Source organism: Talpa europaea (genome assembly GCF_964194135.1).
Source record: "Talpa europaea genome assembly, chromosome: 12".
NCBI lineage: Eukaryota > Metazoa > Chordata > Mammalia > Eulipotyphla > Talpidae > Talpa > Talpa europaea.
The window spans coordinates 32359015-32381285 of NC_140079.1; the positions used below are offsets into that span (position 1 = coordinate 32359015).

General features: G+C 44.1%; 2 protein-coding genes across 2 annotated transcripts; one reads left to right on the plus strand and one right to left on the minus strand.

Annotated features, from left to right (window-relative positions):
• Positions 1 to 2059: 2059 nt before the first annotated feature.
• On the minus strand, positions 2060 to 5846 carry THYN1 (thymocyte nuclear protein 1; the record flags this gene model as incomplete). The annotated part of the gene is made up of 7 exons (XM_084249453.1): positions 2060 to 2183; positions 2477 to 2627; positions 2853 to 2948; positions 3516 to 3608; positions 3841 to 3909; positions 4655 to 4833; positions 5804 to 5846. 7 exons carry the CDS (start codon positions 5844 to 5846, stop codon positions 2137 to 2139), a joined length of 678 nt encoding a protein of 225 aa, XP_084105579.1. The 3' UTR covers positions 2060 to 2136.
• Positions 5847 to 6418: 572 nt separating this feature from the next.
• Positions 6419 to 22046, plus strand: ACAD8 (acyl-CoA dehydrogenase family member 8; the record flags this gene model as incomplete). Its single annotated transcript, XM_084248850.1, has 11 exons — positions 6419 to 6527; positions 11602 to 11702; positions 12126 to 12295; positions 12920 to 13029; positions 13434 to 13510; positions 13914 to 14051; positions 17922 to 18057; positions 18155 to 18252; positions 18617 to 18769; positions 19663 to 19765; positions 21994 to 22046. The coding sequence occupies 11 exons, from the start codon at positions 6419 to 6421 to the stop codon at positions 22044 to 22046; spliced, it is 1248 nt and encodes a 415-aa protein (XP_084104976.1).
• Positions 22047 to 22271: the final 225 nt, after the last annotated feature.

The following is a 22271-nucleotide window of genomic DNA, read 5'->3' on the forward strand; positions in this document are numbered from 1 at the left end:
TTGAGCAGAAACCTGTAGATGGGCCTTTGGCTGACTGTCCCCTCACCTCTGAGAAACCCTGGGCGAGATACCCCAGGTTCAATGTCATGTAGAGATGGCAGCAGTGTTGACCACAGGAGGCCAAGCCAGGCTTGCTGAGGAAGAAGTGTGGTGACTGCGTGCACCATGTGACTGCCCTCATCAGCCCTGAAGTCTGGCTGGTTGTAGGGTATTGCTCTCTGTACCCCACAAGCCTAAAAAAGAGCAGCTGTTTCTTTTAAGAGATCTGGGGAAGAGGCCTTGAGCCTATTGCTTCCCTAAGAATTGACTCTCATCACTCCTAGCTCTCCATTTAATTTCTGGGAATTGGGGCTTGGTTTCAAACAGTTGGAAATTCTGTTCTGTTACCCAAGTTCCTTCACACCCTACCTACAAGATAAAAGATAAGGGAGGGTATATGAGGGCCTCAGAAGACCCTGCTACACAACTTCAGAATAATTCTGCTTGCCAAATTATGTTTTCGTCTTCACCATTAACTGACCAGAGTTTAGGACCATGGTGTTTTGTTTTAAAACACATACAAAAACTCTTGTGCACATTCTTGTTTGGCTAGAGGAGAGGGCTGTTTCCTCTGTTGTGTGTGTTTTGGCCTATTATAGTAAAGGTGTTGACATCCTTTTCTTTGTCATCTGGAAATGACCATAAATCACTCTACAGTAGGCCTCCTTTCCCTTCTAGAAAGACCAAGGAGACTCCACTGGTCAACAGGTACCATATTTGATAGTCTCAGTTCTTTGTGATTTGGAAAGCAGAGGAGTTGGCTCCTGTGGCATCTCTCAGTTAGCAAGGGAGATAGGGACTCCTCTTTTTCTCATAAGTCAGTACAGTCACAGACCTTCGTCTGGCCAGGGCTCATGCACCAGAGCTGAGGCTGGGAAGACATTTGAAGGTGACAGGGGTTGACAGTCATAGAGGGTAGACAGCAAAACCAAGTAGGGAGAGGTTTTCCCCCTGCTCTCCACCCTGAGTTCAGGTGCAACAGACAATCCCCATGGGAATAGGATCACCTATCCAGCTGCCCCTGAAGTTGGGGTTGAATTATACAGGGGAGGCGGGTTCTGTGTTCATAGCTTTTTTCAGAGCATGAGATTAGGAGCTGGTATGCTAACTAGAACGCATCTGTGAATTCCTCTGCCTTCCAGCTGACAACACAGATTCATTTCCCAACTTTCCTAACATCTTAAATCTTCTGGGAGAACTAGAAGATAGAATTTGCTTTGATTCTCTCAGAAGCTGTGCACAAGCCAGGTCTTCTGTTTTCTCTTACTCTGTCCCCATGTCTCCATCCAGCTATGGAAGTGGGGAGGCTCCTGTGTCCCTCCATACAGGTCCCACACCTGGGAGTGCATAGGTACTAAACCAAGCAGTGCAACTTGTAATTAAGCAGCTGCAGTGTTTACATGTTTCTTAATGTGTCGTCTTTTCAATGGCTGTATTTTAAAAAAAAAAAAGAACACTTGTTCAGTTGTCTCTCTGATTAAAGGAAGCCCCCATGGCTTGGAGGCATTGTGCCCGTGGCCCACCAATTTCTGTGGTCTCTTCTGTCTTACACTATTCCACCTCACACACCAGGGAGAGTCCCTCACCCCGATCCCGTAGAGCGCCTGTGCCCTCCTTGTTCATGGCCCTAGTGAAGAGTGGTGAGTGGTTTAATACCTACTATCTGGCAACTTGTCGGAGCTGCTGATGGTTTAAAACCCAGGCTGACTCACACTGCTTCCGGGAAGCAGATGAGGGAAACTGATATAGAAAGACTCAAGTTCCTTTCAGGGATATTAACAGATTGAGCCCTCCATCTACCCTGAGGTTTGCCACAGTAATGGAAGATAGTAGAGGAAGCCCCCAATCTTTCTAAAGGGCAAAAGGAGCCAGCCCTGAGTAAAAGATCTGCAGCGGAGTATCCTCTACACCCACAGCTATTACAAAGAAAAGCTTTCCACCTTTCATATTAATGTTTTATTGAAAAGAGTACACAAAAACCACCTATGTACACAGCCAGTGAACAGAACCAGCAATCCTCCTTGCACCTTCTTTTGTCTTGTAAAAGCTTGACTTCTTTGGAATAATGTTTTGATCATTCTAGGTACAGCGTCTCAACTAACTTGGTTCCTTTTCCTCCAGACTCAAAATAAAGTCAAACTCCTCTGTCAAAAAGGGGGAAAGAATGAATTAGGTCTTTGTTTCAACTGAAAAGGAATTACCTGAGGCTCTTCAATTACCAAGGCGGGCATTCACAAACTACGTGTGAGTGTTCTATGTGCCAATCACGTCTGGGTACTGGGTACATAAGATTGGGTAACTCAGGATATATTCCCTCCCTAGTGGACATTACAGGCGAGGGGACAGACTTGGGTTAAAAAACATACCCAGGTCTACTCAACTAGAAAACGTGAACTCATGGTATCATCCTGGAATGTTGATACTGGCCCATTCTTACCTTGGGTCAGGGGCTGAACTGAGAGTCTCTGGCGAGTGAAGAGAGCCATATTTTTTAAGGGGCCACCAGTGGCTTTATGAGCTTGGTGGTGGGTTTTGAGCTCAGCCAGGGGAATGAAACGCTTCATCATCCGAACAAACTGAACATCCACCTACATGACAAAAGGGGACAGGACAGAAAGACACTTGGAGGCAGACTGACCACTGTGGGTCCAGCTGTTTGGAGGTGACATTGAGCAGAGCTGCTCCAAGGTCAGAGTAACCTCATCTGAGCAAGAGCTGGGCTCTGCACCTTGACCTAAAAACACCCCAGACTATTTTCCTCCCTCCCTTTGTCCATCTTTCCCCCTCTGTAAAATAGGAAAAACGGTTTTTACCATGGACCATTTGGGGTTGTCTTCTTTGCTGGATGGATCGTAATGGGGATTATTTTTCTCAAACTGTGTGTGGTCTGGGTAAGCCTCCTTCACAATCTGAAACCAAAACCAAGTTTCCAATTGCTTGCCTATGTAGTCAGTGCCACGGCCAGTTTTTAATCCAGGTTCAACTTTTAGTTCTGACCCCATCTGCCTGGCTGTAATGCCAATGAGGGCTCAGATAGCTGCAAATAATACACAGTCTAAGGCAAGCATAGGTGATCGATTCTGTTTCGACAAAAACATTAAAAGCATGTTCTAAAACCAAATATTAATGGGTATTATTGGTGGCACTGTTTTTACCACCTGCATAGTTAAAGTTAATAAAATGTTATCCTTTTAATTCCTGACTTGGAGGGGGTACCATGAGGTCAGTTTTTGCACGAAAGACCAGAGGCATGGAAACGGAGAGGGTAGGACCTGAAATGCAGGTCTGCCCTGTAAAGAGTCTTTGTGGCACAGAAAGGGGCCAGGGTAGATTTTCTGCATTCCCATGTCAGGACTAGGGAAGAGGATTCTTCTGTATTGTTACCTATTTAAATTGGGTGCCTTTACATGATTAAGTGTACATGATTAAGTCTTCCAGAAGAAAGATGATTTCATAGCAAAGCCTATACAACTCACCTTCATAAGTCCTGCGATACCTGGCTCTTTGCAGTTGCTATGGTAGAAGAAGGCTTTCTCTTCCAGCCTCATGGCTCTAAGGAAGTTCCGGGCCTGTCATAGGGAGAAGACACAAGACCTTTCCTACGGACTGGAAAATGCTACTTTTTAGCAGAAATCAAGTCTGCTTTTATCAGGGTTTTCCTTGTTGCAACATCCCAATTCAATTTAATGCTTTTGCTAAAATACCCATACTTGTACCAGAATAAGCAACCTTGGCTAAGAGGTTTTGCTACTAAGTCAAAAGGTAGAAAGGATTTATCCTACCCTGGTGCCCTGCTCTCACCTGGTAGTTGCGGACACCATCCCAGCATGCCATCTGTTTGGGCTGTGCTTTGAGATCCTCGATGCTGAACTAGGCAAGAGGAAATAAAGTCATTAGGCAACCCTGGGCCAACTGGTAAGAATATTTAAAGCAGATGGTTCCTTATGTTATACACAGGATGCTACCAGCTACTGTGGAAGTATGTAGTTTACTGGGAAGTGCCTCCGCAGAGCCACTTGGGTGAAAATAAGCCTGTCTTAGCTAGTAAAAGGATTAGTTCAATGGATAATCCAGACGACAAGTAATCTGCTGGCTATCTGCATCTCATTTATTAAAATACATGTTTTATAATATTTCTAATTACATTTTCTCCAGATTATTCGCTGGATATATGCCACTTGTTGACATGGAGCTATTTAGGAGTGTGGCAAGAGAAAGGCAACCTAAGACTGAAATGTTGCCTACATCACAGGATGCAAACTACAGCTTTCAGGCCAAATAAATCTAGGCCTCTGCCTGATTTTGTAAATCAAGTTTTATTAGAACACCATTTGTTTACATATTACCATAGCCACTTTCTTGGTTACAATAGAGTAGCAACAGCAACTGTAACCCCCAGAACTTAAAAAAGATTTACTATGTAGCCCTTTATAGAAAAGGTTTATTGACCTCTGCCCTAGATAGAAGATTCACAAAACAATTGATACTAGTAAACCCTGATTTTATTCATAATTACCTTTCCTTTCTCCTATCCCTCAAAAATAAGCAGGTGATAGAACCCTGCGACATCCCAAATTATTTTAAAAAACAGCTGGAGACAGGAATGTGACCTCACCTTCACATCTACACCTTTCTCTAGTCGGCTTTCTGGCTCTGACTTCATCAGCCAGTAGCTACTTAGACTCTTCTCACAATTTTTAGAGGCTGCAATCTTCTGAGGGCTGGAGTTCTCCACTTTAGCTGATGTCTCATCTGTGTTCTTAGCTTTGGTACGTTTTCCTACTGGTCCCTTGTCTGCAACAGGAAAAGCAAGAAGAGACTTCTTGATTGCTACAAGTAATTTCCAGTGTGGGGAAAACATGCTTTCAAATGCTGGATCCCTTGGTTACCAGAATAGTAGCTTAACTGCTTAACTTGTTACCTATGAAAATGGGACAAAAATGCCTATTGAATGCTTCTGGATCACGCAGTCAATGACATAAGAATGGTTTACAGGAATGTGGTTTAGGGTTAAAGGTCCTGGCAGAGTACCTGCCATATGTTAAGTACACATGTTGTCAGTGTTTTCTTTGCCTCATTCTTGTGTACCTTTGCTGAGGCTATTCTCTCCAATGAAGAAATCAAGCACCATTCCACAGACTTGTTTTGAAGATTAGATAAGATATAAACAAAACCTTAGACAGTGCCTGTTCTTATACTAAATGTTTATAAACATTGCTCAATGTACTTTGTAGCCTGCCTCCTTCCTGCTCTTTGAAAGTTGCAAAAAAATAGTTCATTTACTTGTAGAATAGTAAAGACTGGATTTTATCCTAAGAGAAAATATCCCTCAGACATAGACAATCAACAGCTAAGTTATTAAATTGTAACTATATGCAACCCTACGCTCTTTATCCAACCCCTCACTCAGTTATCTATGAGATATTCTGTTTATCTGGAAAATGTGATCCAGATGACATTCAGTAAACAGAATCAGGACTTGTCACTCTGTTCTGATTCTGAGAGGGGGAACTATATATTCTTGACCTTACTACACGCCGTCCTGTTTCACTTTTTTTTTTTTCCCTTACCAAATAGTTTAAATGAGCAAACAGAAGGGATTCTGGCATAAGTTTGATGGCAGTAATAATGGAGAAGTTGGAACGCAACTAGGGACAATGTAAAGGATTCTCACAAGTAAGGAAGAGAAAGTCAACAATATTAAACAGACCGCAGAGAAACGTTCTCGACGGAATTGCCTTCTTGCAGTCTAGGTACAACTCACCTGACCCAGCAGCCCCAGCCAATCTCTTCCGCGGTCTCGGCATGATCTCCCTGCAGGGGCTGAAGAGCGGAAGATTCTGGAAATCAACAGAGGCAACGCTGTCTGTGACCCCAGAGCAAGATCTAGACAATGAGAGGAGCTTAGACTCCCTCCGTCACGAGGGTCTTTTTGCGAAGACAACTGTAGCTTAGCATCTCAAACATTCTCCCAGTTTTCTACCCCTCCCCTTTCCAACTCGCATAACCTGTTCCTAAAACTCTCCTTCGTTCTTTTCCTTCCCCTCCGTTCATTCATGCACCAGACTCTCACTGCACCCGGGGCCCTTAGCCCCTTCGCCACGGCTCAGACCAGACTCCTACCCACCTACCAAAGCGCCAGGGGTCGTGCAGTGCCCCCGCTGGCGTGTTGATGACGTCTCACTTTCGCCGAGGTCCCGGGGATCTCTGGGAGTTGTAGTCTTCCTTCTTTGCAAGGCTCGCCTGAACCCGACAGCGAAGGTAGTTGGGTACACTACAGCTCCCAGGGTGCAGTGCGGGACGGGCTGGGAGGTCGAGCTAGTAGTTTGAGCGCCGCCGAGGTCAAGGGCTCTCAGACCCTAAGGAAGCTGGAGCGAGTATGCTGCGGAGCGGTTACCTGCTTTTGGGAGCGCAGCTCGGCCGCTTACGCGGTGGTCTCCGGGTCCCAGCCGAGAGAGGCCGCCGAAGCTTGACCTCCTGCATCGATCGTAAGCCTCGCCCCTAGGGTGCACGTGCCCGGGACACGCCAGCGGGTCACGGTCTCTGCGCCCAGGGAGTGCACCGTCCCTCTTCCGTGGTTGACACCGCTGTCACCCCCAGTCCGGCTTCCCCACTCCAGGCTGTCACCCCGGCCATCACCGCACTCTGGCCCTACCTCCCTCCCGACATAGCTACCCTCGCGAGACTGTTATCCCTGGTCGGTTACCCCCAATCTGTCTACACAGCTGACTTCCCCTGTTTGGTGTCTCTTGGGCCTCGTCTGCTGCTCCTTCACTCCCACACCGTGCCTCAGCCAGGGAAACTTGTGCTCGAGGTCTTCTTCTGGTTCTTAAGTTCTGTTCTTCCTCCTGCCACCTAGATGAGGAAATTTACTCAATGTCTAGTGCGGCCCCTCATTTTTCCGTGGGGAAACTGAAACAGGTACCCATAAAGAGGTAACTGACTTATGAAAGTTGTACCACTGATAATCTAAGAACCAGAGTTTGCACTCCGGATTCCTTGTTTATTGTCAAATAGAACTGCTGATTCTCTAGTTAAGTTTCTACTTTGGATACATTTAAAGATTCGTATATTATTTAGAGGCTTTGGATTTTTTGCCTTTTACACTTCAGTTGCTAAATAGTTTTTCCTCAACTCATTTGGGCCATTTTTCTATTTTGCTTTACCATGTTAGCGTATGTGTGGTTTAACTCCAGCAAACTTAATGAGGCTTGACTTTTTTATTTTCTTTTGTTATTACAGTTTATGTGTTTTGGTAGCTTCGAGGGTTTTTTCAGTGGCCATGGTTTCTTGTGTATGATTTAATTTTTAACTTGCCTTTTCCACATTATTATCTTCAAACAGTGCCTTCTTGTTAGCATTCTCTTTTCTAAAATGGACTTATCTACCTTAAAAAAATGTGTAATTGAAATGTATTTGCTTACCCATATAATTTGCACACAACTATTCCCTATTATTTTCTTAGGATGCAATTAAAATCTTTTTCTTAAACCTTTTGTTCTTTGCACTGCTTGTTTTAAGAAATAGCCATGTACTTTGTCAAATAATAATAACTGTAAACGTTTATTGAGCTTTTGCTAGGACTGAAATTCTGTAGCACTTCTCTAAGACAGTAAGATGTTTACATTATTACCCCTTATGTCATCCTTTCTGTGTATGGACTATTCATCTTTGTAACCCCAGCACTGCTCCATAGTAGATATTCAATAAATATTCTTTTGTGTATGATCTTTGAGTTATGATCTACAGGAGCAAAATTGTGCAAATAAGTGACCTGACTCCTGTTCCTGGGTACCATGAATTATTAATCTCTATTCTTGAGAGTAAGAACCAATCTGGGTTTTTGGCTTCTCAGGATAGCCTAGTTAGTCCTCCCAGGTATTCATTGCTGAGTTACCTGTTTTAATGAGAGTCCTGATACAGACAGTGCTTGTCTTGGTTCATACACCTGATGAGTTATGTTTTGTTTTTATTAAAGATTGATTTATTTATGCATACAAGAACTGGGGTACAGACCAGAGGTGGTGGGGGTGAGAGGATTCACCAGAGACAGAGCAGGGAACAGAACAGGCAGGCTGACTTAAATAACACTGCTGAGGGGAGCAACGGGTGAGACAGGCTAGGTCTGTTGCACCATGTGGGTTGCTCCCAGGCCAGCCGAGGATTGAACTTGTGCTGCAGAGGCTGTATATAGCTTCATAGTGCTGTGCTTAACCCCTTGTGCCACAAGGGAGGCCCCACCTGGTGAGTTTTGATGCCCAGGTCTGTCCCAGAGAAGCAGACTCTGCCACCCTGTCCTTGTTCTTTAGTGGAAGGAATGTGCATCACTCTTCAGGCACTGAGATAAGTTGTTGTCCAGAGTGGTTCCATAGTCTTCCTTTAGTGTTCGTTAGCTTCACCCCATAATGACCAGGTTTTTAGCACTGAAGGATGAAGCCTTAGGAGGTAATATAGAACCCTGCATTTCCTTTATTCTCTTAACATTTTTATAGCTAACTATGAACCTCAATCTTCACCACCACCAAGTATAGGCATTGTGTTTTTTTCTTTGTACACCTGAGGCAGGTGGTCCTTTCAAAATGGCAGTACAAAGACACAACAAAAGAGAAATAAGTGCAAAAAATATAAATCTGGGCCTCCCTGGTGGTGCAGGCAGTTGAGTACCACACTGTGAAGATGTCTGCAGCCTCTGCAATGCGGGTTCGATCCTGGCCGGCCAGCGAGGGTGCCACATGAGAATCCCACATGGTGGGGCAGACCTCTCTTGTCTTGTCCGCTGCTCCCCTCAGCAGTGTATTTCATCAGTCTGCCTGTTCTGTTCCCCGCTCTGTCTCTGGTGAATCCCCTCAGTATCTGGCCTGTACCCCAGTTCTTGTACAAAAATAAATAAATCTTAAAAAAAAAAAAAAAACAAAAAAAGCCATGTGAAAAAAAATATAAATCTGATTTACACTTTACACATTGCAGAACCTGTGGTTGGGTGCTAGTTCCCAAGATTTATGGTTTTATTCTTTTTTTTTTTAAAGTCTGGGGTACAGGCCAGATGCGCGGGAGGGTGAGAGGATTCACCAGAGACAGAGTGGGGAACAGAACAGGCAGACTGACGAAATACACTGCTGAGGGGAGCAGCAGACAAAACAGGAGAGGTCTGCCGCGCATGTGGGACCCTCGCTGGCTGGCCGGGATCGGGATCGAACCAGCAGCAGAGGCTGCTGACAGCCTCACAGGCGGCGCTTAATCACCTGCGCCACCAAGGGAGGCCATATAGTCTTATTCTTGTCTAAATTCTTTATCCTCAGGAGGTGGTTTTTCACAGGAGTCCTGCCTAGGTTTTTTACCTCTCGCTTGAAATCTGTTGTTATTTTGCAAAACATGAACCATATTTTATTTTTTTTATTTATTTTTAAAGATTTATTTATTTATTTATACAAGCACTGGGTACAGTTAGAAGCGCAGGAGAGTGAGAGAATTCACCAGAGCCAGAGTGGGGAGCAGAACAGGCAGATTGACGAAGTACACTGCTGAGGGGAGCAGCAGGCAGCAGGAGAGGTCTGCGCGCCATGCGGGACCCTCACTGGAGGCCGGGGATCGAACTGGCGCTGTAGAGGCTGCGGGCAGCTTCGCAGCCCAGCGCTCGACCGCTGTGCCACTGGGGAGGCCCGTGATGAACCATAATTTAGACCTCAGTTAATTACATATTTGACTTACAGCTCTGCTTTCCAATATATTCTTGTTTCTATGTAATTTTTGAAAAAATATATTAAAAACAAAAAGTGTTCATGCCATTAAGATAACTGGCTAGTTAAAGAAAATTTGTAAAGTGACGATACAGTTTCTCCCACCATCCAAACAAAGGTAAGAGTGTTCCTATAAAACCTGTCATAAGCTGAAAAGAAGCAATTACCACTAATTTATATGAATTTTTTTTTAGCACTTCCAGACCCAAAAGACAATCTCCCTAATACTAATTAACACAAAACCCCTAAAATCACACTAACATATAATAAAGCAGGGATAATATGACAAATACATATCAGAGCTGGATGTGAAGCATGGCAGGGTCTCACTGCCTCCTTGGGGTGCACACTGCCTCTGGAATAGCTGCTGCAAGACCAATGCTGATAAATAAACCAATGTCATGTTCACTTTTTGCCTTTTGTCATAAAAGTATAAATCCTACTCAGATTTCTTTTGGTTATCAAAAATAGGTACTAATACAGGCTCTTAGTAAAATCAAAGGGGCATATGGTGAACTTTCAAAAAGCAGGGGATAACTCAATTGTGAATTGAATAATCACTCTGTAGGGAGATAGTAAACATTTTTCTCCTGAGGAGAAATGTTATCAAGGAATGTCTGAGCTTGCCAAGTGAATGAGCTTATTACAGGATCTTTTCCTTAATTTAGAAGGTAAGTCAAAGCACACTTAGCTCCTTTCCCAATTGATTTTTTAAAAATGAATATGTTGGGCCTCCCCTGGTGGCGCAGGCAGTTGAGCGCCGCACTGTGAAGCTGTCCGCAGCCTCTGCAGTGCTGGTTCGATCCCGGCCAGCCAGCGAGTGTCCCTCATGGTGCTGCAGACCTTTCCTGTCTTGCCTGCTGCTCCCCTCAGCAGTGTATTTCGTCAGTCTGCCTGTTCTGTTCCCCATTCTGTCACCCTACTGCGCATCTGGTCTGTACCCCAGATCTTGTATAAATAAATAAATATATTAAAAAAAATAAAAATGAATATGTTGATGGACAGCTATTAGTAGATTCACATAGATAGGGAAGGAGTTGTCCAGGATATCAATACAGAAAAGGTAGGACATCATACAGGGAAAAAAAAAACACAAAATATTTACCATCATTTGATGGTTCATGTGTGTTTATTTTTAATGTGGATTTATGAGGAAGAAGAGATAAAATGTATTGAAAGAGTAAGTACCCAGAGCATAAATGAAATTAGCCAATTCCCTTGGGAGTAAAGGAGAAAGGAAAAAGGTGGTATATCAGAAGATTCTTACTGGTGGGTGTTGCCATTCTCTGGACTTTAAAGCCTGCGCTGTGAATGGGAAACCCTGCAGAGATCCTCTGTCCCAGGTGCATGGTGCCTCCTCTTTTCAGTACTCTTCCTTGCACCCTGTCCTGGAATTGAGTACACACCATTTGGACCCATAGCTTCTTTTTTTTTAAAGGTTTTTTTTTTTTTCACATTGTTGTAACCCCCATAGTTCTCATGCCACCATATCAACCACTAACCACCACCATATTCCCTTGTGTTCTTCTCTCCCCTATTTTGCCCCCCCCACCTCCCCCTCCCTTGCTGTATGCCTCAGATCTATGGCCAGCTTGCTGGTTTTGGCTTTTTCTTAACCTTTTGTTTGGTTTCTGTATATGCCACCTATAAGTGAGGCCATCTAATAGTTATCTTTTCCCTTCTGACTTATTTTGGCTAGTACAATCCCTTCTAGCTCCGTCCATGTTGCCACAAATGGCATGAGGATTTTTTTTCTTTTGATTGCTGAGTAATACTCCATTGTGTAAAAAAACTGCAGCTTTTTGATTAGTCTGTTGACCCACAGCTTCTGTAGGACTAAATGAAGAGCAGAAAGAATTTCAGAAAGTGGCCTTTGACTTCGCTGCCCAGGAGATGGCACCAAATATGGCAGAGTGGGACCAGAAGGTAGGAGTTTTCTTTGTGGCTTGTAAGTCCCAACCGATACCTCATTTGATGATCCTTCTCTTTATCTCCTGATCATCCAAATTCTTCAATGTTTAATCTCCACTTACAACCCTTACTGCAAATGAGAATACTGGTAATTGCCTGATTTCTTTCATAGGAAGCATCCTCATCATCTTGTAAATACCTTTAAAAAAAATTGCAAAAGATTTGGATACTTAAAACCAAAAACTCGATATACAAAAAAACTTCAATGCTGAAAAACTAGTCCTTGGAGAATGTATGTAAACTGCTACCACATAGATGACAGGCATATTAAGAAACTCCCTACACTCTTCCAAATGCAAGCATGCTAAGCTTTCACTGTGCCCTTTACAAAAGAGTCCATCTGTGAATTCTAGTGACCCCACTCTCTTTTGTACATAGGAGCTCTTCCCAGTGGATGTGATGCGGAAGGCAGCCCAGCTAGGCTTTGGGGGGGTCTACGTACGAACCGATGTAGGTGGTTCTGGACTGTCACGGCTTGATACCTCTGTCATCTTTGAAGCCTTGGCTACAGGCTGCACCAGCACCACAGCATACATAAGCATCCACAAGTAAGTGCCAAGCGTGGAAAGCACAACGAAATGCTCATGATGTGGGTTGACTAGGAAATTTCAGATAAATAGGGAATTTGTCTTTCAGGTTCATTACCCTTGGAGAACTAGACTATTAAACGTTCATACCGGTTCTGTTGCCACCTGTGGATGTGAATCTATTGTCTTGTCTTAGAGAATCACAGCTGCCAGCCTTCTCCCTGCTCTTAGATGGAGCTGGTGCCAGACAGACTTCTCCAATAGAGTGGGCAAGGCCCTGGTTCCTGGTCCCCTTTTCCATGACCCAAAGATGGCTAACCCTCTGGTCGTTTGGGATAGTACTTAAAATACCCTGATTTGCAGGGAGCTCATTTAGAAACTAACTAGAAGTAGCATGAATATCCCCATGGGAAATGCCATGGTGTGGTTATGTCTATCCAGTTTATGTTCCAGGAATGCATTTTGAACCAGGCCTTTCCTTTAATATTGAAATCTTCTCAATTGTGACTTTTCCCTTCCCACTCTCTCATCCTTCACTCTGCTTCACTGCTTTTGTTCTCTTTTTTCTCTCCTCCCCTCTCAAATTTCCTGTTCTTTTTTGTCTTTATTTTTGTCAATGTTTTTTCTTCTTGGTGTACCTGTCAGCATGTGTGTCTGGATGATTGACACCTTTGGAAATGAGGAACAGAGACACAAATTTTGCCCACCTCTCTGTACCATGGAGAAGTTTGCTTCCTACTGCCTCACTGAACCAGGTGGGTTTGCCAAACCACAGGCCAGATGTCACAAGAGTGGTTACTCTGAATTCACTGAGCTTTGCCTAGTCTGTTGATATACACAGTGATGGCTCACCAAGAAGTTTGCTTATGGAGTAACAGTCTGACCTGAAGACACAAGATTGAGAGGACTCTAGGGCAGAGGTTCTATAGAGCACAAACCAAAACTTCTTTGCACTGTAGGCTGACATGTTGGGAGACAGAAAATGGTGTGCTTGCTCTAGGTGATTTTCACCAAGTAAGAATCCTTCGCCCATTTGGATTTTAAAGGCTCAGACTCCGAAACGTTTGTATAAGGAAAGAGCTTTTAAATTAAACCCTTAATTTCACTGACTTTCTCCCCCCTTCAACTACCCCTTCTGCTTCCTTTGATCGTGCCATAGGAAGTGGGAGTGATGCTGCATCCCTTTTGACCTCAGCTAAACGACAAGGAGATCATTACATCCTCAATGGCTCCAAGGTACCAGCATAACTTCCCTCCCAGAAACACTGGGAGATTGTTCCCATATTCCTGATGATTTTGTCTGGATTCTTTCTATTGGCAAGTTGATATTCCCATAGGATTTGTACATGTGGGGAAGAACCTTTGACCCATTTCACTTTGTTCACCTTTACTGTTTTATCTATGTTGATCAGATTCCAGATAATTTCATTCATTTTTGTCTATGGCTCTTGCAGTCTCATCAGCTAGACCCCTGATGCTCCAGTCAGTATAGGTTCCCCCTTCCCCTTAGCTTAGCTTCCTTATGCCATTATACTCTTAGTGTCCTGTGGTTGGGGAGAATCAGTTGTTTTCCCAGATGTCAGGCTCTGATAACGGGTACATCCCCTGATCACTGTGCATTTCCTCTCCATCCCCTCAGGCCTTCATCAGTGGTGGAGGTGAGTCAGACACCTATGTGGTCATGTGCAGAACAGGAGGACCTGGTCCCAAAGGCATCTCATGCATAGTTGTTGAGAAAGGAACCCCTGGCCTTTCCTTTGGCAAGAAGGAAAAAAAGGTAATTGACTATTGGATGAAGCAATTTAAGTTCTGAAACTCTGCCAGACCAGCTCCTGCTCTATTTCAAGTAATAGGCTTGCAGACTTGCTAACTTGCCTTGGGAACAGTTGCTTCTCTAAGGATTTTAGCAGAAGCATATGACATAGGATAGTTAAAGAAACACTAGACCCCTGGCAGAAGTGGCAGGGTTTGTGAATCAGTACCACAAGTGGCCTATGGTTTTAGTGTAAGGGATTTCTCTGCCATCTTTCCTGCCTCCACTATCACCTGTATTTCTTATCTAGCTTCTAATTTTGATGTACTCTGTTATTCCAGTAAGAAATAGTTTTAGAGGATCTGGTGTTGACCAAAAGTCTCAGTAATAAAAACATATGAGCCACTTTTCCCCTTTAAATAAAATCAAAGTAAAACTCATTGTAGATGATTGTGGGTAATCAGTAATGTGAAAGGGAGAGTGTTTCCATAGGGACTTTCAGTAAGACATTTCTAGAACTAAGACATCCCATAGCCATACCATGACCAGCAGAACTGTGATACTATAACTGTAACTGGTGATAAGGGTAAGACCAATCAGATTTGTTAGGCCAAATGAGCAGAACTGTCATCTCCCCCTAACATGCGTGGTGATAGTCAAGACTTTGGGGTAGAAGTCAAGTAATGACATGATCTTTAAATATACTTCTCCTTTCATAGCTCCTAGGGCTTCCCTGCACAACCCTTACTAATCCTTTGGAACTCCTTTGCCAAGGAGTGACGAGTTTTAGTGCCACCTATCTTTTATAGCACAGCAGTTATTTACTAGGAACCTACTGTATACAGAGCCTCATGCAGCTCGGGGGGGGACCTAATGACTCCTAACCTTGTTTAGAATTATAAGACATATGGTGTCTTATGTAAATAAGACATACAGGCCATGTATGTAATATGCAATATATGTAGCTCTAGGGTTTCTTAATCCTAGGAATGGCAGTTTGGAGTTATAAGACATAAACTGATTTAACTAGTCTGAGACCTAACTCACAGGGTAAAGTTACTGACTCAGTTGTTTGTGCTAAAGAAAGTGGTGGTTGTTTTAGTTCACATTGGTAGTAACCACCTCAATATTGGAATCTGTTGACTTAACAACAAGCTTAGTGCCTGGAGAATAATAGCAAATAAGTTCTATGAACAAATTAAACTCATTTTTCCTTTCTCTGCTCTCCCTTTTAAGCATATTTTTTTTTATTTCATGTCTTTGTTTTCTTTTTTAATAGTTTTGTTTCAGATATTTATTAATGAAAGGGAAATTGGAAACGTCTATCTTTTCGTTCATTACATAGCTAGTGAGTGCTCTCTGTGTGCCAGGAACTTCTGGGTAACGGGACTGGGCAGTGACCAAGAAAGGTGTCCTCTGATATTCACATTTTGATGTAATGGTGTACTGCCCCATGAATAAACAAGGAACTTCTGTTAGTATCTCAGTGCTAAGATGGAAGTAAAAGGGGAAATGATTTGACACTGATTAGGAGAGCTTCATCAGATAAGAATGAACTCTGAGGTCATGGTGCCTGAAATGAAATCTGAAGTATTAGGAACCAACTGTGAGAAGAATTCTGGGCAGAAATGCAGATACAAGGGGCCCGAGGAAGAAAAAACATCACTTGACTTGGAGAGGTACCGACTGGTACAGAGCCTCATGTGGCTCCTACGGTGTACATAAGTCACTCCTAATCTTGTTTGGAATTATAAGACACCCTTAGGCCAGGGTGTGGAGTTACCCATTGATTCTCGTGGTTGGCTTGGCTTTTGTGGTGGTGACCCAAGCAGCTTGCCTGTCTCCTGCTCCATGGCACTGTTTCCCCCAGGCCTATGCTTTGACCTGGCATATTTCATACATTATTTAGCTGAAAGTTGTAAACCACTGGTTACACATTAACTTTATGAGAAAGTAATGAGGATCTTGCTATATCTTGGGCTAAGTTGTTAAATATTTTATATAGAATGAGTTTTTTTCATGACAGGAGTGGAAGTGAGGACTCTTGGAAGGAAGTGTGGAGATATGGTGGGATGGAAGACAAGACTGGTGGAAGGCATGGACTTTGTAGTGGTCAGTGATGCAGGGCCTTCAGACAGGGAGAGGGGTCATCTGTTCTTACTGGCTGGGCTTCCCCCTAGGGACTCTGACAGGATCAGGAAAAGAATTCTCTCTGCGTTGGGGACAACAGTAATTTTCACATGCTGGATGAGATGCTAGAAATTAAGAGGTAGCAACCCTTTGTATCTGGTTCTTTTATAATTAGATTTTGTTAACTTCATTCCATTCTTGCTTTCAGGTGTCCATATTCTAGTTGGAGGGGTAAGTTCCCAGGCCATTACAGTTGACCCTTGAACAATGCTGGGTTCCCGGTGCCAAACACTGCCCCACCCTCTCAGTGGGAATACATGTATAACTAAACTTGGCCCTATATATCTGTGGCTTCAACATCTGGAAATTCAACCAGCTGACATCCAAAGTGGATTGAATCTGTGATTGTTGAACCTGTGGGTAGAAAAAAATCCATCACCTTACAGTAGACCCCTACAGTCAAACTCATTTTGTTCAAGGGCCAACAGTGTTGGGAAGTTTTAGGCTTATGGTAGAGACTGTGGGAGCCTAAAAGAGAACAAGAGCAGTGTTGGCTCAAGTGACTGGGGATACCTGGGTGTTACATCTGCGATGTTGATGGGGGGTGGAGGCTGGGCAGTGTTGCCCTTGGAGGGAGAAGAATAAGCAAAGTGGGGTTAAAAACCTCAATGACAGAGCATGCAGATCATTTTGACTGGAGGTGAGAACACTTACAGGTGATTAATAAAAGAAAAGACTCGGGAAGATGTGGGCCAAATTTTTAGAACTTAAAAGGCCAAAGAATCAAATTTCTCTTACCCCCCATAAGGAGTGATTGAATGAGCTGTATCAGGAAATGGTAGCACTGTGAAGGCAGTAGTGTTTTCAGAGCAATAGGCAACTGGAAGATTTCAGATAGTCCAGACATTTTTAAAGTCTGGCCCACCAAGCCTCAAGGTTCTCTGAAGCCTTGGAATACTTGGAAGAGGAGATGAAGTGGGTCAAGCAGTGAGGGTCTTAATGTACTTATGTAGGAAACCTGGAGTAAGATTATTTAAAGATAGTGTCTGTGGTTTTCTAGTGCAGCTCCCTTCCATACAGCAGAACCAAGGCCACACAGCAGCCAGGTGACTTGTTCAAAGACACAGATTACAGCTAATAGGTCAATCACAGACTTGTGACTGACATGTTCAGGGGTGTCTGGGTGAGCCAACTCCCTGAGAAAAACAAAGCAATAAAACCCTCATGTGTAGTATTTGCCAGTTTCTGTGGTATAAATACTCCCACCATAGCGGACTTCAGGCTATGTGCTATCATGGGGGTGCCAGGTTAGGAAAAGATGTGTGTAACTAGAACCCAGGAGCTGTGCCACCTTGTCCCTGGATCTTCCTGCAGCTCCTGCACGGCAGGCATTGCCACTGTGAACGCTGCTTCTGTCATCTGGTGGCAGCACCTCCCAAGAACACTCAGCTTTTTAAGGGTTATAGTGTCCTTATATAAAGACAGTCTTTATATTGCATGTGTTTTCTGTAAAAGAGTGTGCTCAGGCATTAGTTCTAGGCATCAGGACTGTCCTAGTCCTAAAACACTGTGAAAAGTTTATGGACAGGTTTTTCTGTGTGTTGGCAAGTGCTCACATCTGAACTTTTCATTTTCCCTCATTTTAAGTTCTCAGGGCCTCAGTCCCAGGCTGAGGGAACTTCTGTGCTTCATAGGCTCTCAGCCACCAAAAGCACCCCAAATGATGAAGGGCCGTGCAGTCATTCAGTCCCTGATTTTTGCCAGGTCGGGTGGAACTCACAGCCAACCCGAGCTGTGATCTTTGAAGACTGTGCTGTCCCTGTGGCCAACAGAATTGGGGACGAGGGGCAGGGCTTCCTCATTGCCATGAAAGGATTGAATGGAGGCCGGATCAATGTTGGTGAGGACTTGAAGGGCAGGGTAAGGGAGGCTGTGGGCCCAGGTAGCGAAAGGCCCTGCCCTGGCTGAATTGACATGTCGGCACTCTTCTTTTCTAGCTTCCTGCTCTTTGGGGGCTGCTCACGCTTCCGTTGTCCTCACCAGAGACCACCTAAATGTCCGGAAGCAGTTTGGAGAGCCTCTGGCTAGTAGCCAGGTAACTAACTGCCCAGGGGGCTGCATTTGCCCTTCACCCCACATGACTCCTGCTGTATAGACCCATTCTCTGAAAGAGTGAGGCTGAGGACTTGTGTGGAATTCTGCCCCCATCTTAGCCAGAAGCTCTGCTCTATTTCTATCTGTAGTCTTTTAGAGAGGAAAATTATTTTGAAGTGCAGAGCAAGACAGGTGGACTTAGAACATAAGGATAATGCACCTTCTCAATAGACGAGGCAGGAGACTTTAAAGTTTGGGGTCAGGTAGACAAAGTGCCTTATCTGAGCTCTTTTATGAGGGCCTATGTCAGGTGCTGGTGTAAACTGGGCTGTTTAGTCTGGTTCTCTTCTCCCCTCTTGCTGTAGTACCTGCAATTCAAACTGGCTGACATGGCAACAAGGCTGGTGGCCTCACGGCTGATGATCCGCAACGCTGCGGTGGCTCTACAGGAGGAGCGGGAGGATGCAGTGGTGCTGTGCTCCATGGCTAAGCTCTTTGCTACGGATGAATGCTTTACTGTAAGGGATGGTGCCCTTGGCTTGCCAGAGGGCACCTGCTAGGTCCAGGGTATCAAAAGTCAACTGGGAGTCATCAGGAATGTCCTGGGGCTAAAGGTTATTAACTTTTGAGAGGACCATGTGGAAACTCCTATAGCTGGCTTTTTATTTTCTCCAGTTCAGTACATACTACATTCTGTCACTGTGGTTTGCCTGTGTTCTAGTGAGACACTCACTTTGAAAGGTTCAGAGCGGCTTTGCCTGCTTTGAATTTAGCATTCTGTGGCGCTTATCCGTTTAAAGGGCAGAGCCAGATCAACCTTTGAGCTACTTTGCCACTAGATGGCAGCTTAGCTTCATATAATCTCAGCTGGTGTGGTTGTGGGCAACCTCTCCCCTGCAGGTAATAAGCAAGAAATGCCGGGGTCTGGTGAGGACTGACTAGTCTAGTACCACGTGGTCTCCGACCACATTAAACACAAAGCACCTCTTTGTTTTTTTTTTTTTTAATGACTTATTTATTTATGCATACAAGAACTGGGGTACAGGCTAGAGGTATGGGGGATGAGAGGATTCACCAGAGACATAGTAGGAAACAGAATAAGCAGATCTACTGAAATATACTGCTGAGGGGAGCAGGTGATACAGGAGAGATCTGCTGTGCCATGTGGGTAGCTCCCTAGCCAGCTGGGGATCAAACTCATGCTGCAGAAGCTGCGGACAACTTCACAGTGCTGTGCTTAACCCCTTGCACCACCGGGGAGGCCCCAGAGCCCCTCTTTGGACTTGCCTGGTTATCCGTAGGTTTTCCTCCTCCTATTGGTTTATGGCAGCTGATAGATTGGGGGCTGGGGTGGAGAGAAGCCACTTGTTCTTCATGAAATCAAAGCAATCCAGTTGCTGTCTCCCTGCAGATCTGCAACCAGGCTTTACAGATGCATGGAGGCTATGGCTACCTGAAAGACTATGCTGTTCAGCAGTATGTGCGGGACTCCCGGGTCCATCAAATCCTGGAAGGTAAAAATTACCAGAGGTGATTGTTTTTTTCATAACGCTTATAGGAGCACCACCTGCCCAGCCTCATTGTCCCCATGCTGACTGGTTCTCAGGGTCACAGCAGGCCCTGTGTGTCTCTGACTGCCTCCTTCTGATCCTGCCCTGGGAGAGCCTGCCAGCCCATCCAAACAGCACTAGCCTGAGAGTCAGTGGTTCTTCTTGGTCTCCCTGGGCAAGTCACTGCATCACTCTGCTTCTGCTCTTTCTCTTATAAATTTTAGAGAAGGCTCAAACTGAGATAATATATGAGAAAACATTTTGGAAATGACAGCAGTACTATTTCTTACTGGTCTAAAATGTTTGGACCTCAGGGATCCCATAACTTCCGTGCAGTAATTCACAGGGCAAATGTGAGACAATTCAATCACTAGCAACTCTACAAATTGTCAGCCAGATGGGCTAGAAGGCATCTCTGTCAATACTGCTAATGAATTTTTCAGCAGAGCAAACCACCAGCTGATGAGTGTCTCTTGGTCAACACAGACATTTGGGCCTGGAAGTGTGTAAATGCCTGGAATCGGGCTCAGGCCAAGCTCCTCCACTTTCCCCTCCAGCATGGACTCTACTCCAGCAAGCGAGGGCCACTGGGGTGGTGGCACTGTAGGAAAAGCAGATGGCTCAGAGGCTTGGCTCAGTGACTTTCGGTGAAGTAATGTGGGGCTGCTTTAAGCGCGTAGGAATACCTGTGAACAGTGGGCTCCTGGCCAGCCTCAAGCATCCTTGTCAAACCTGAGCCCAGGTTAGATCTAGGGCCTTATGAAAACGGACTGCTGGGCCTCAGCCCCAGAGTTTTTGGCTTTATGGGTCTTGGGTCTCAGTGGGCCTGAGACTTTGTATCTCTGACAAGTTTTCAAGTGAGCTGCTTTTGAGGAGCGGTCTGCTGCAAACTACTCCCGAGCCCCCCGTAAATTTAGGATCTTGCTTGCTCACATGCAAGTGAAATTTTCCTCAGTCTGGTTCCTTCCATTACTTCTGCAGGGATTTTCCTAGTGCAGCAGCTATGAGTGCAGGCTACTCACTTTCATTCTAACTCTGTCTTTCAACCTCGTTAGAATAAATGGCAAACCAGATATGTTTATTTTAGGCCGTACTATCCCCCCTATGTCTAGAAAAAAATGGGCACTGGTCTTTATCACTTTGTTTCATCATGGACTTGGTTATTGGATAAATCTGAAATTTTAGATTTGATTTTATTTGAGATATGTGACTTCTCATTCCTCACAGGGAAGGGTGTCATAATTCCTTTTGCTTTAAAGGTCACTGTAAAAATGAAACAAACAATCCACCTCCTTCTTTTAGGGAAGTTGTTTTTGTTTTTTAAAATTCCGTTTTCTGATTACCAAAGAAATTTGGTATATTTATTGTTGAAAACTTGTAAGGTATTAAAAAGTAAGAAAAATCATTTTGTTTCTATATCCAGAATTATTATTTTATTTTGTTTTTTAAAGATTTTATTTATTTTTGTGTAGAAGAACTGGGGTGTATGCTAGAGGTGCAAGGTGGGTGAGAGGATTCACCAGAGACAAAGTAGGGGGAAGAACAGGTGGATCTACTGAAATACACTGCTGAGGGGAGCAGTGGGCAAGACAGGAGAGGTCTGCTACGCCATATGTGGATCAGCTCCCTGGGTAGGGATCGAACTCAGGCCCTTACAGTGGAAGTGCTGAGACTTAACCCTACCAGGGAGGCCCTAGAATTAATATTTTGTATACCTTTTCTATTTAAGTTCAAAAATATCTCCTCTTGGGTTTTTTTCTGTGCTTTTGTAGGTACATCTTCTTAAATTATGCCATATGTGCTATATTTTATGTTTAACTTTTTAAAAACCCAATATAAGCATTTTCTTCAATAATATATTAACATATAGCCAACATATCCAAACTATTTTTATTTGAAAATGTCATCCATATAAAAAATATATCAATAAGATATGTCTTTTTTTAAATGTCGTATTTGATGTCTAATGTGGAAAAGAGGTTTTTCAAAAAGTAAATTAATTTCTTACTTCCTGACATCTTTCTGCATGTTAGAGAAGCATCTGTGAAAATCCTTACCCTTGAAGGGGTCGAAGCAGTGGCTGTGGTTGATCTCCACAGCTACCTGGAGCTGGGCTGGGAGCACCTGGTCTAGTACTCAGCTGAGCGCGGCTTAGCAGATACTAAACCCTTCACTCTTTTTCCTGCATGTAGGTAGCAACGAAGTGATGAGGATGTTGGTCTCTCGAAGCCTGCTACAGGAGTAGCCCCAGACCTCATGTGACACTTTGTGTGCAGCTCTAGTCAGTGTGAGTGGTTCCACGTGGACTGTTCTGTCACAGAGGAATCATGGAGTAGATGGAAGGGTTGAACTCTTCCAGGCGAACCTTCCCTCTATCTTTGCAGCAGCATAAGCTCCAGGACAGGGCAGAGTCCTCAGCAGAACTGGATGAAATATCTGACTGATGTCACACAAAGGCATACTACCTTGT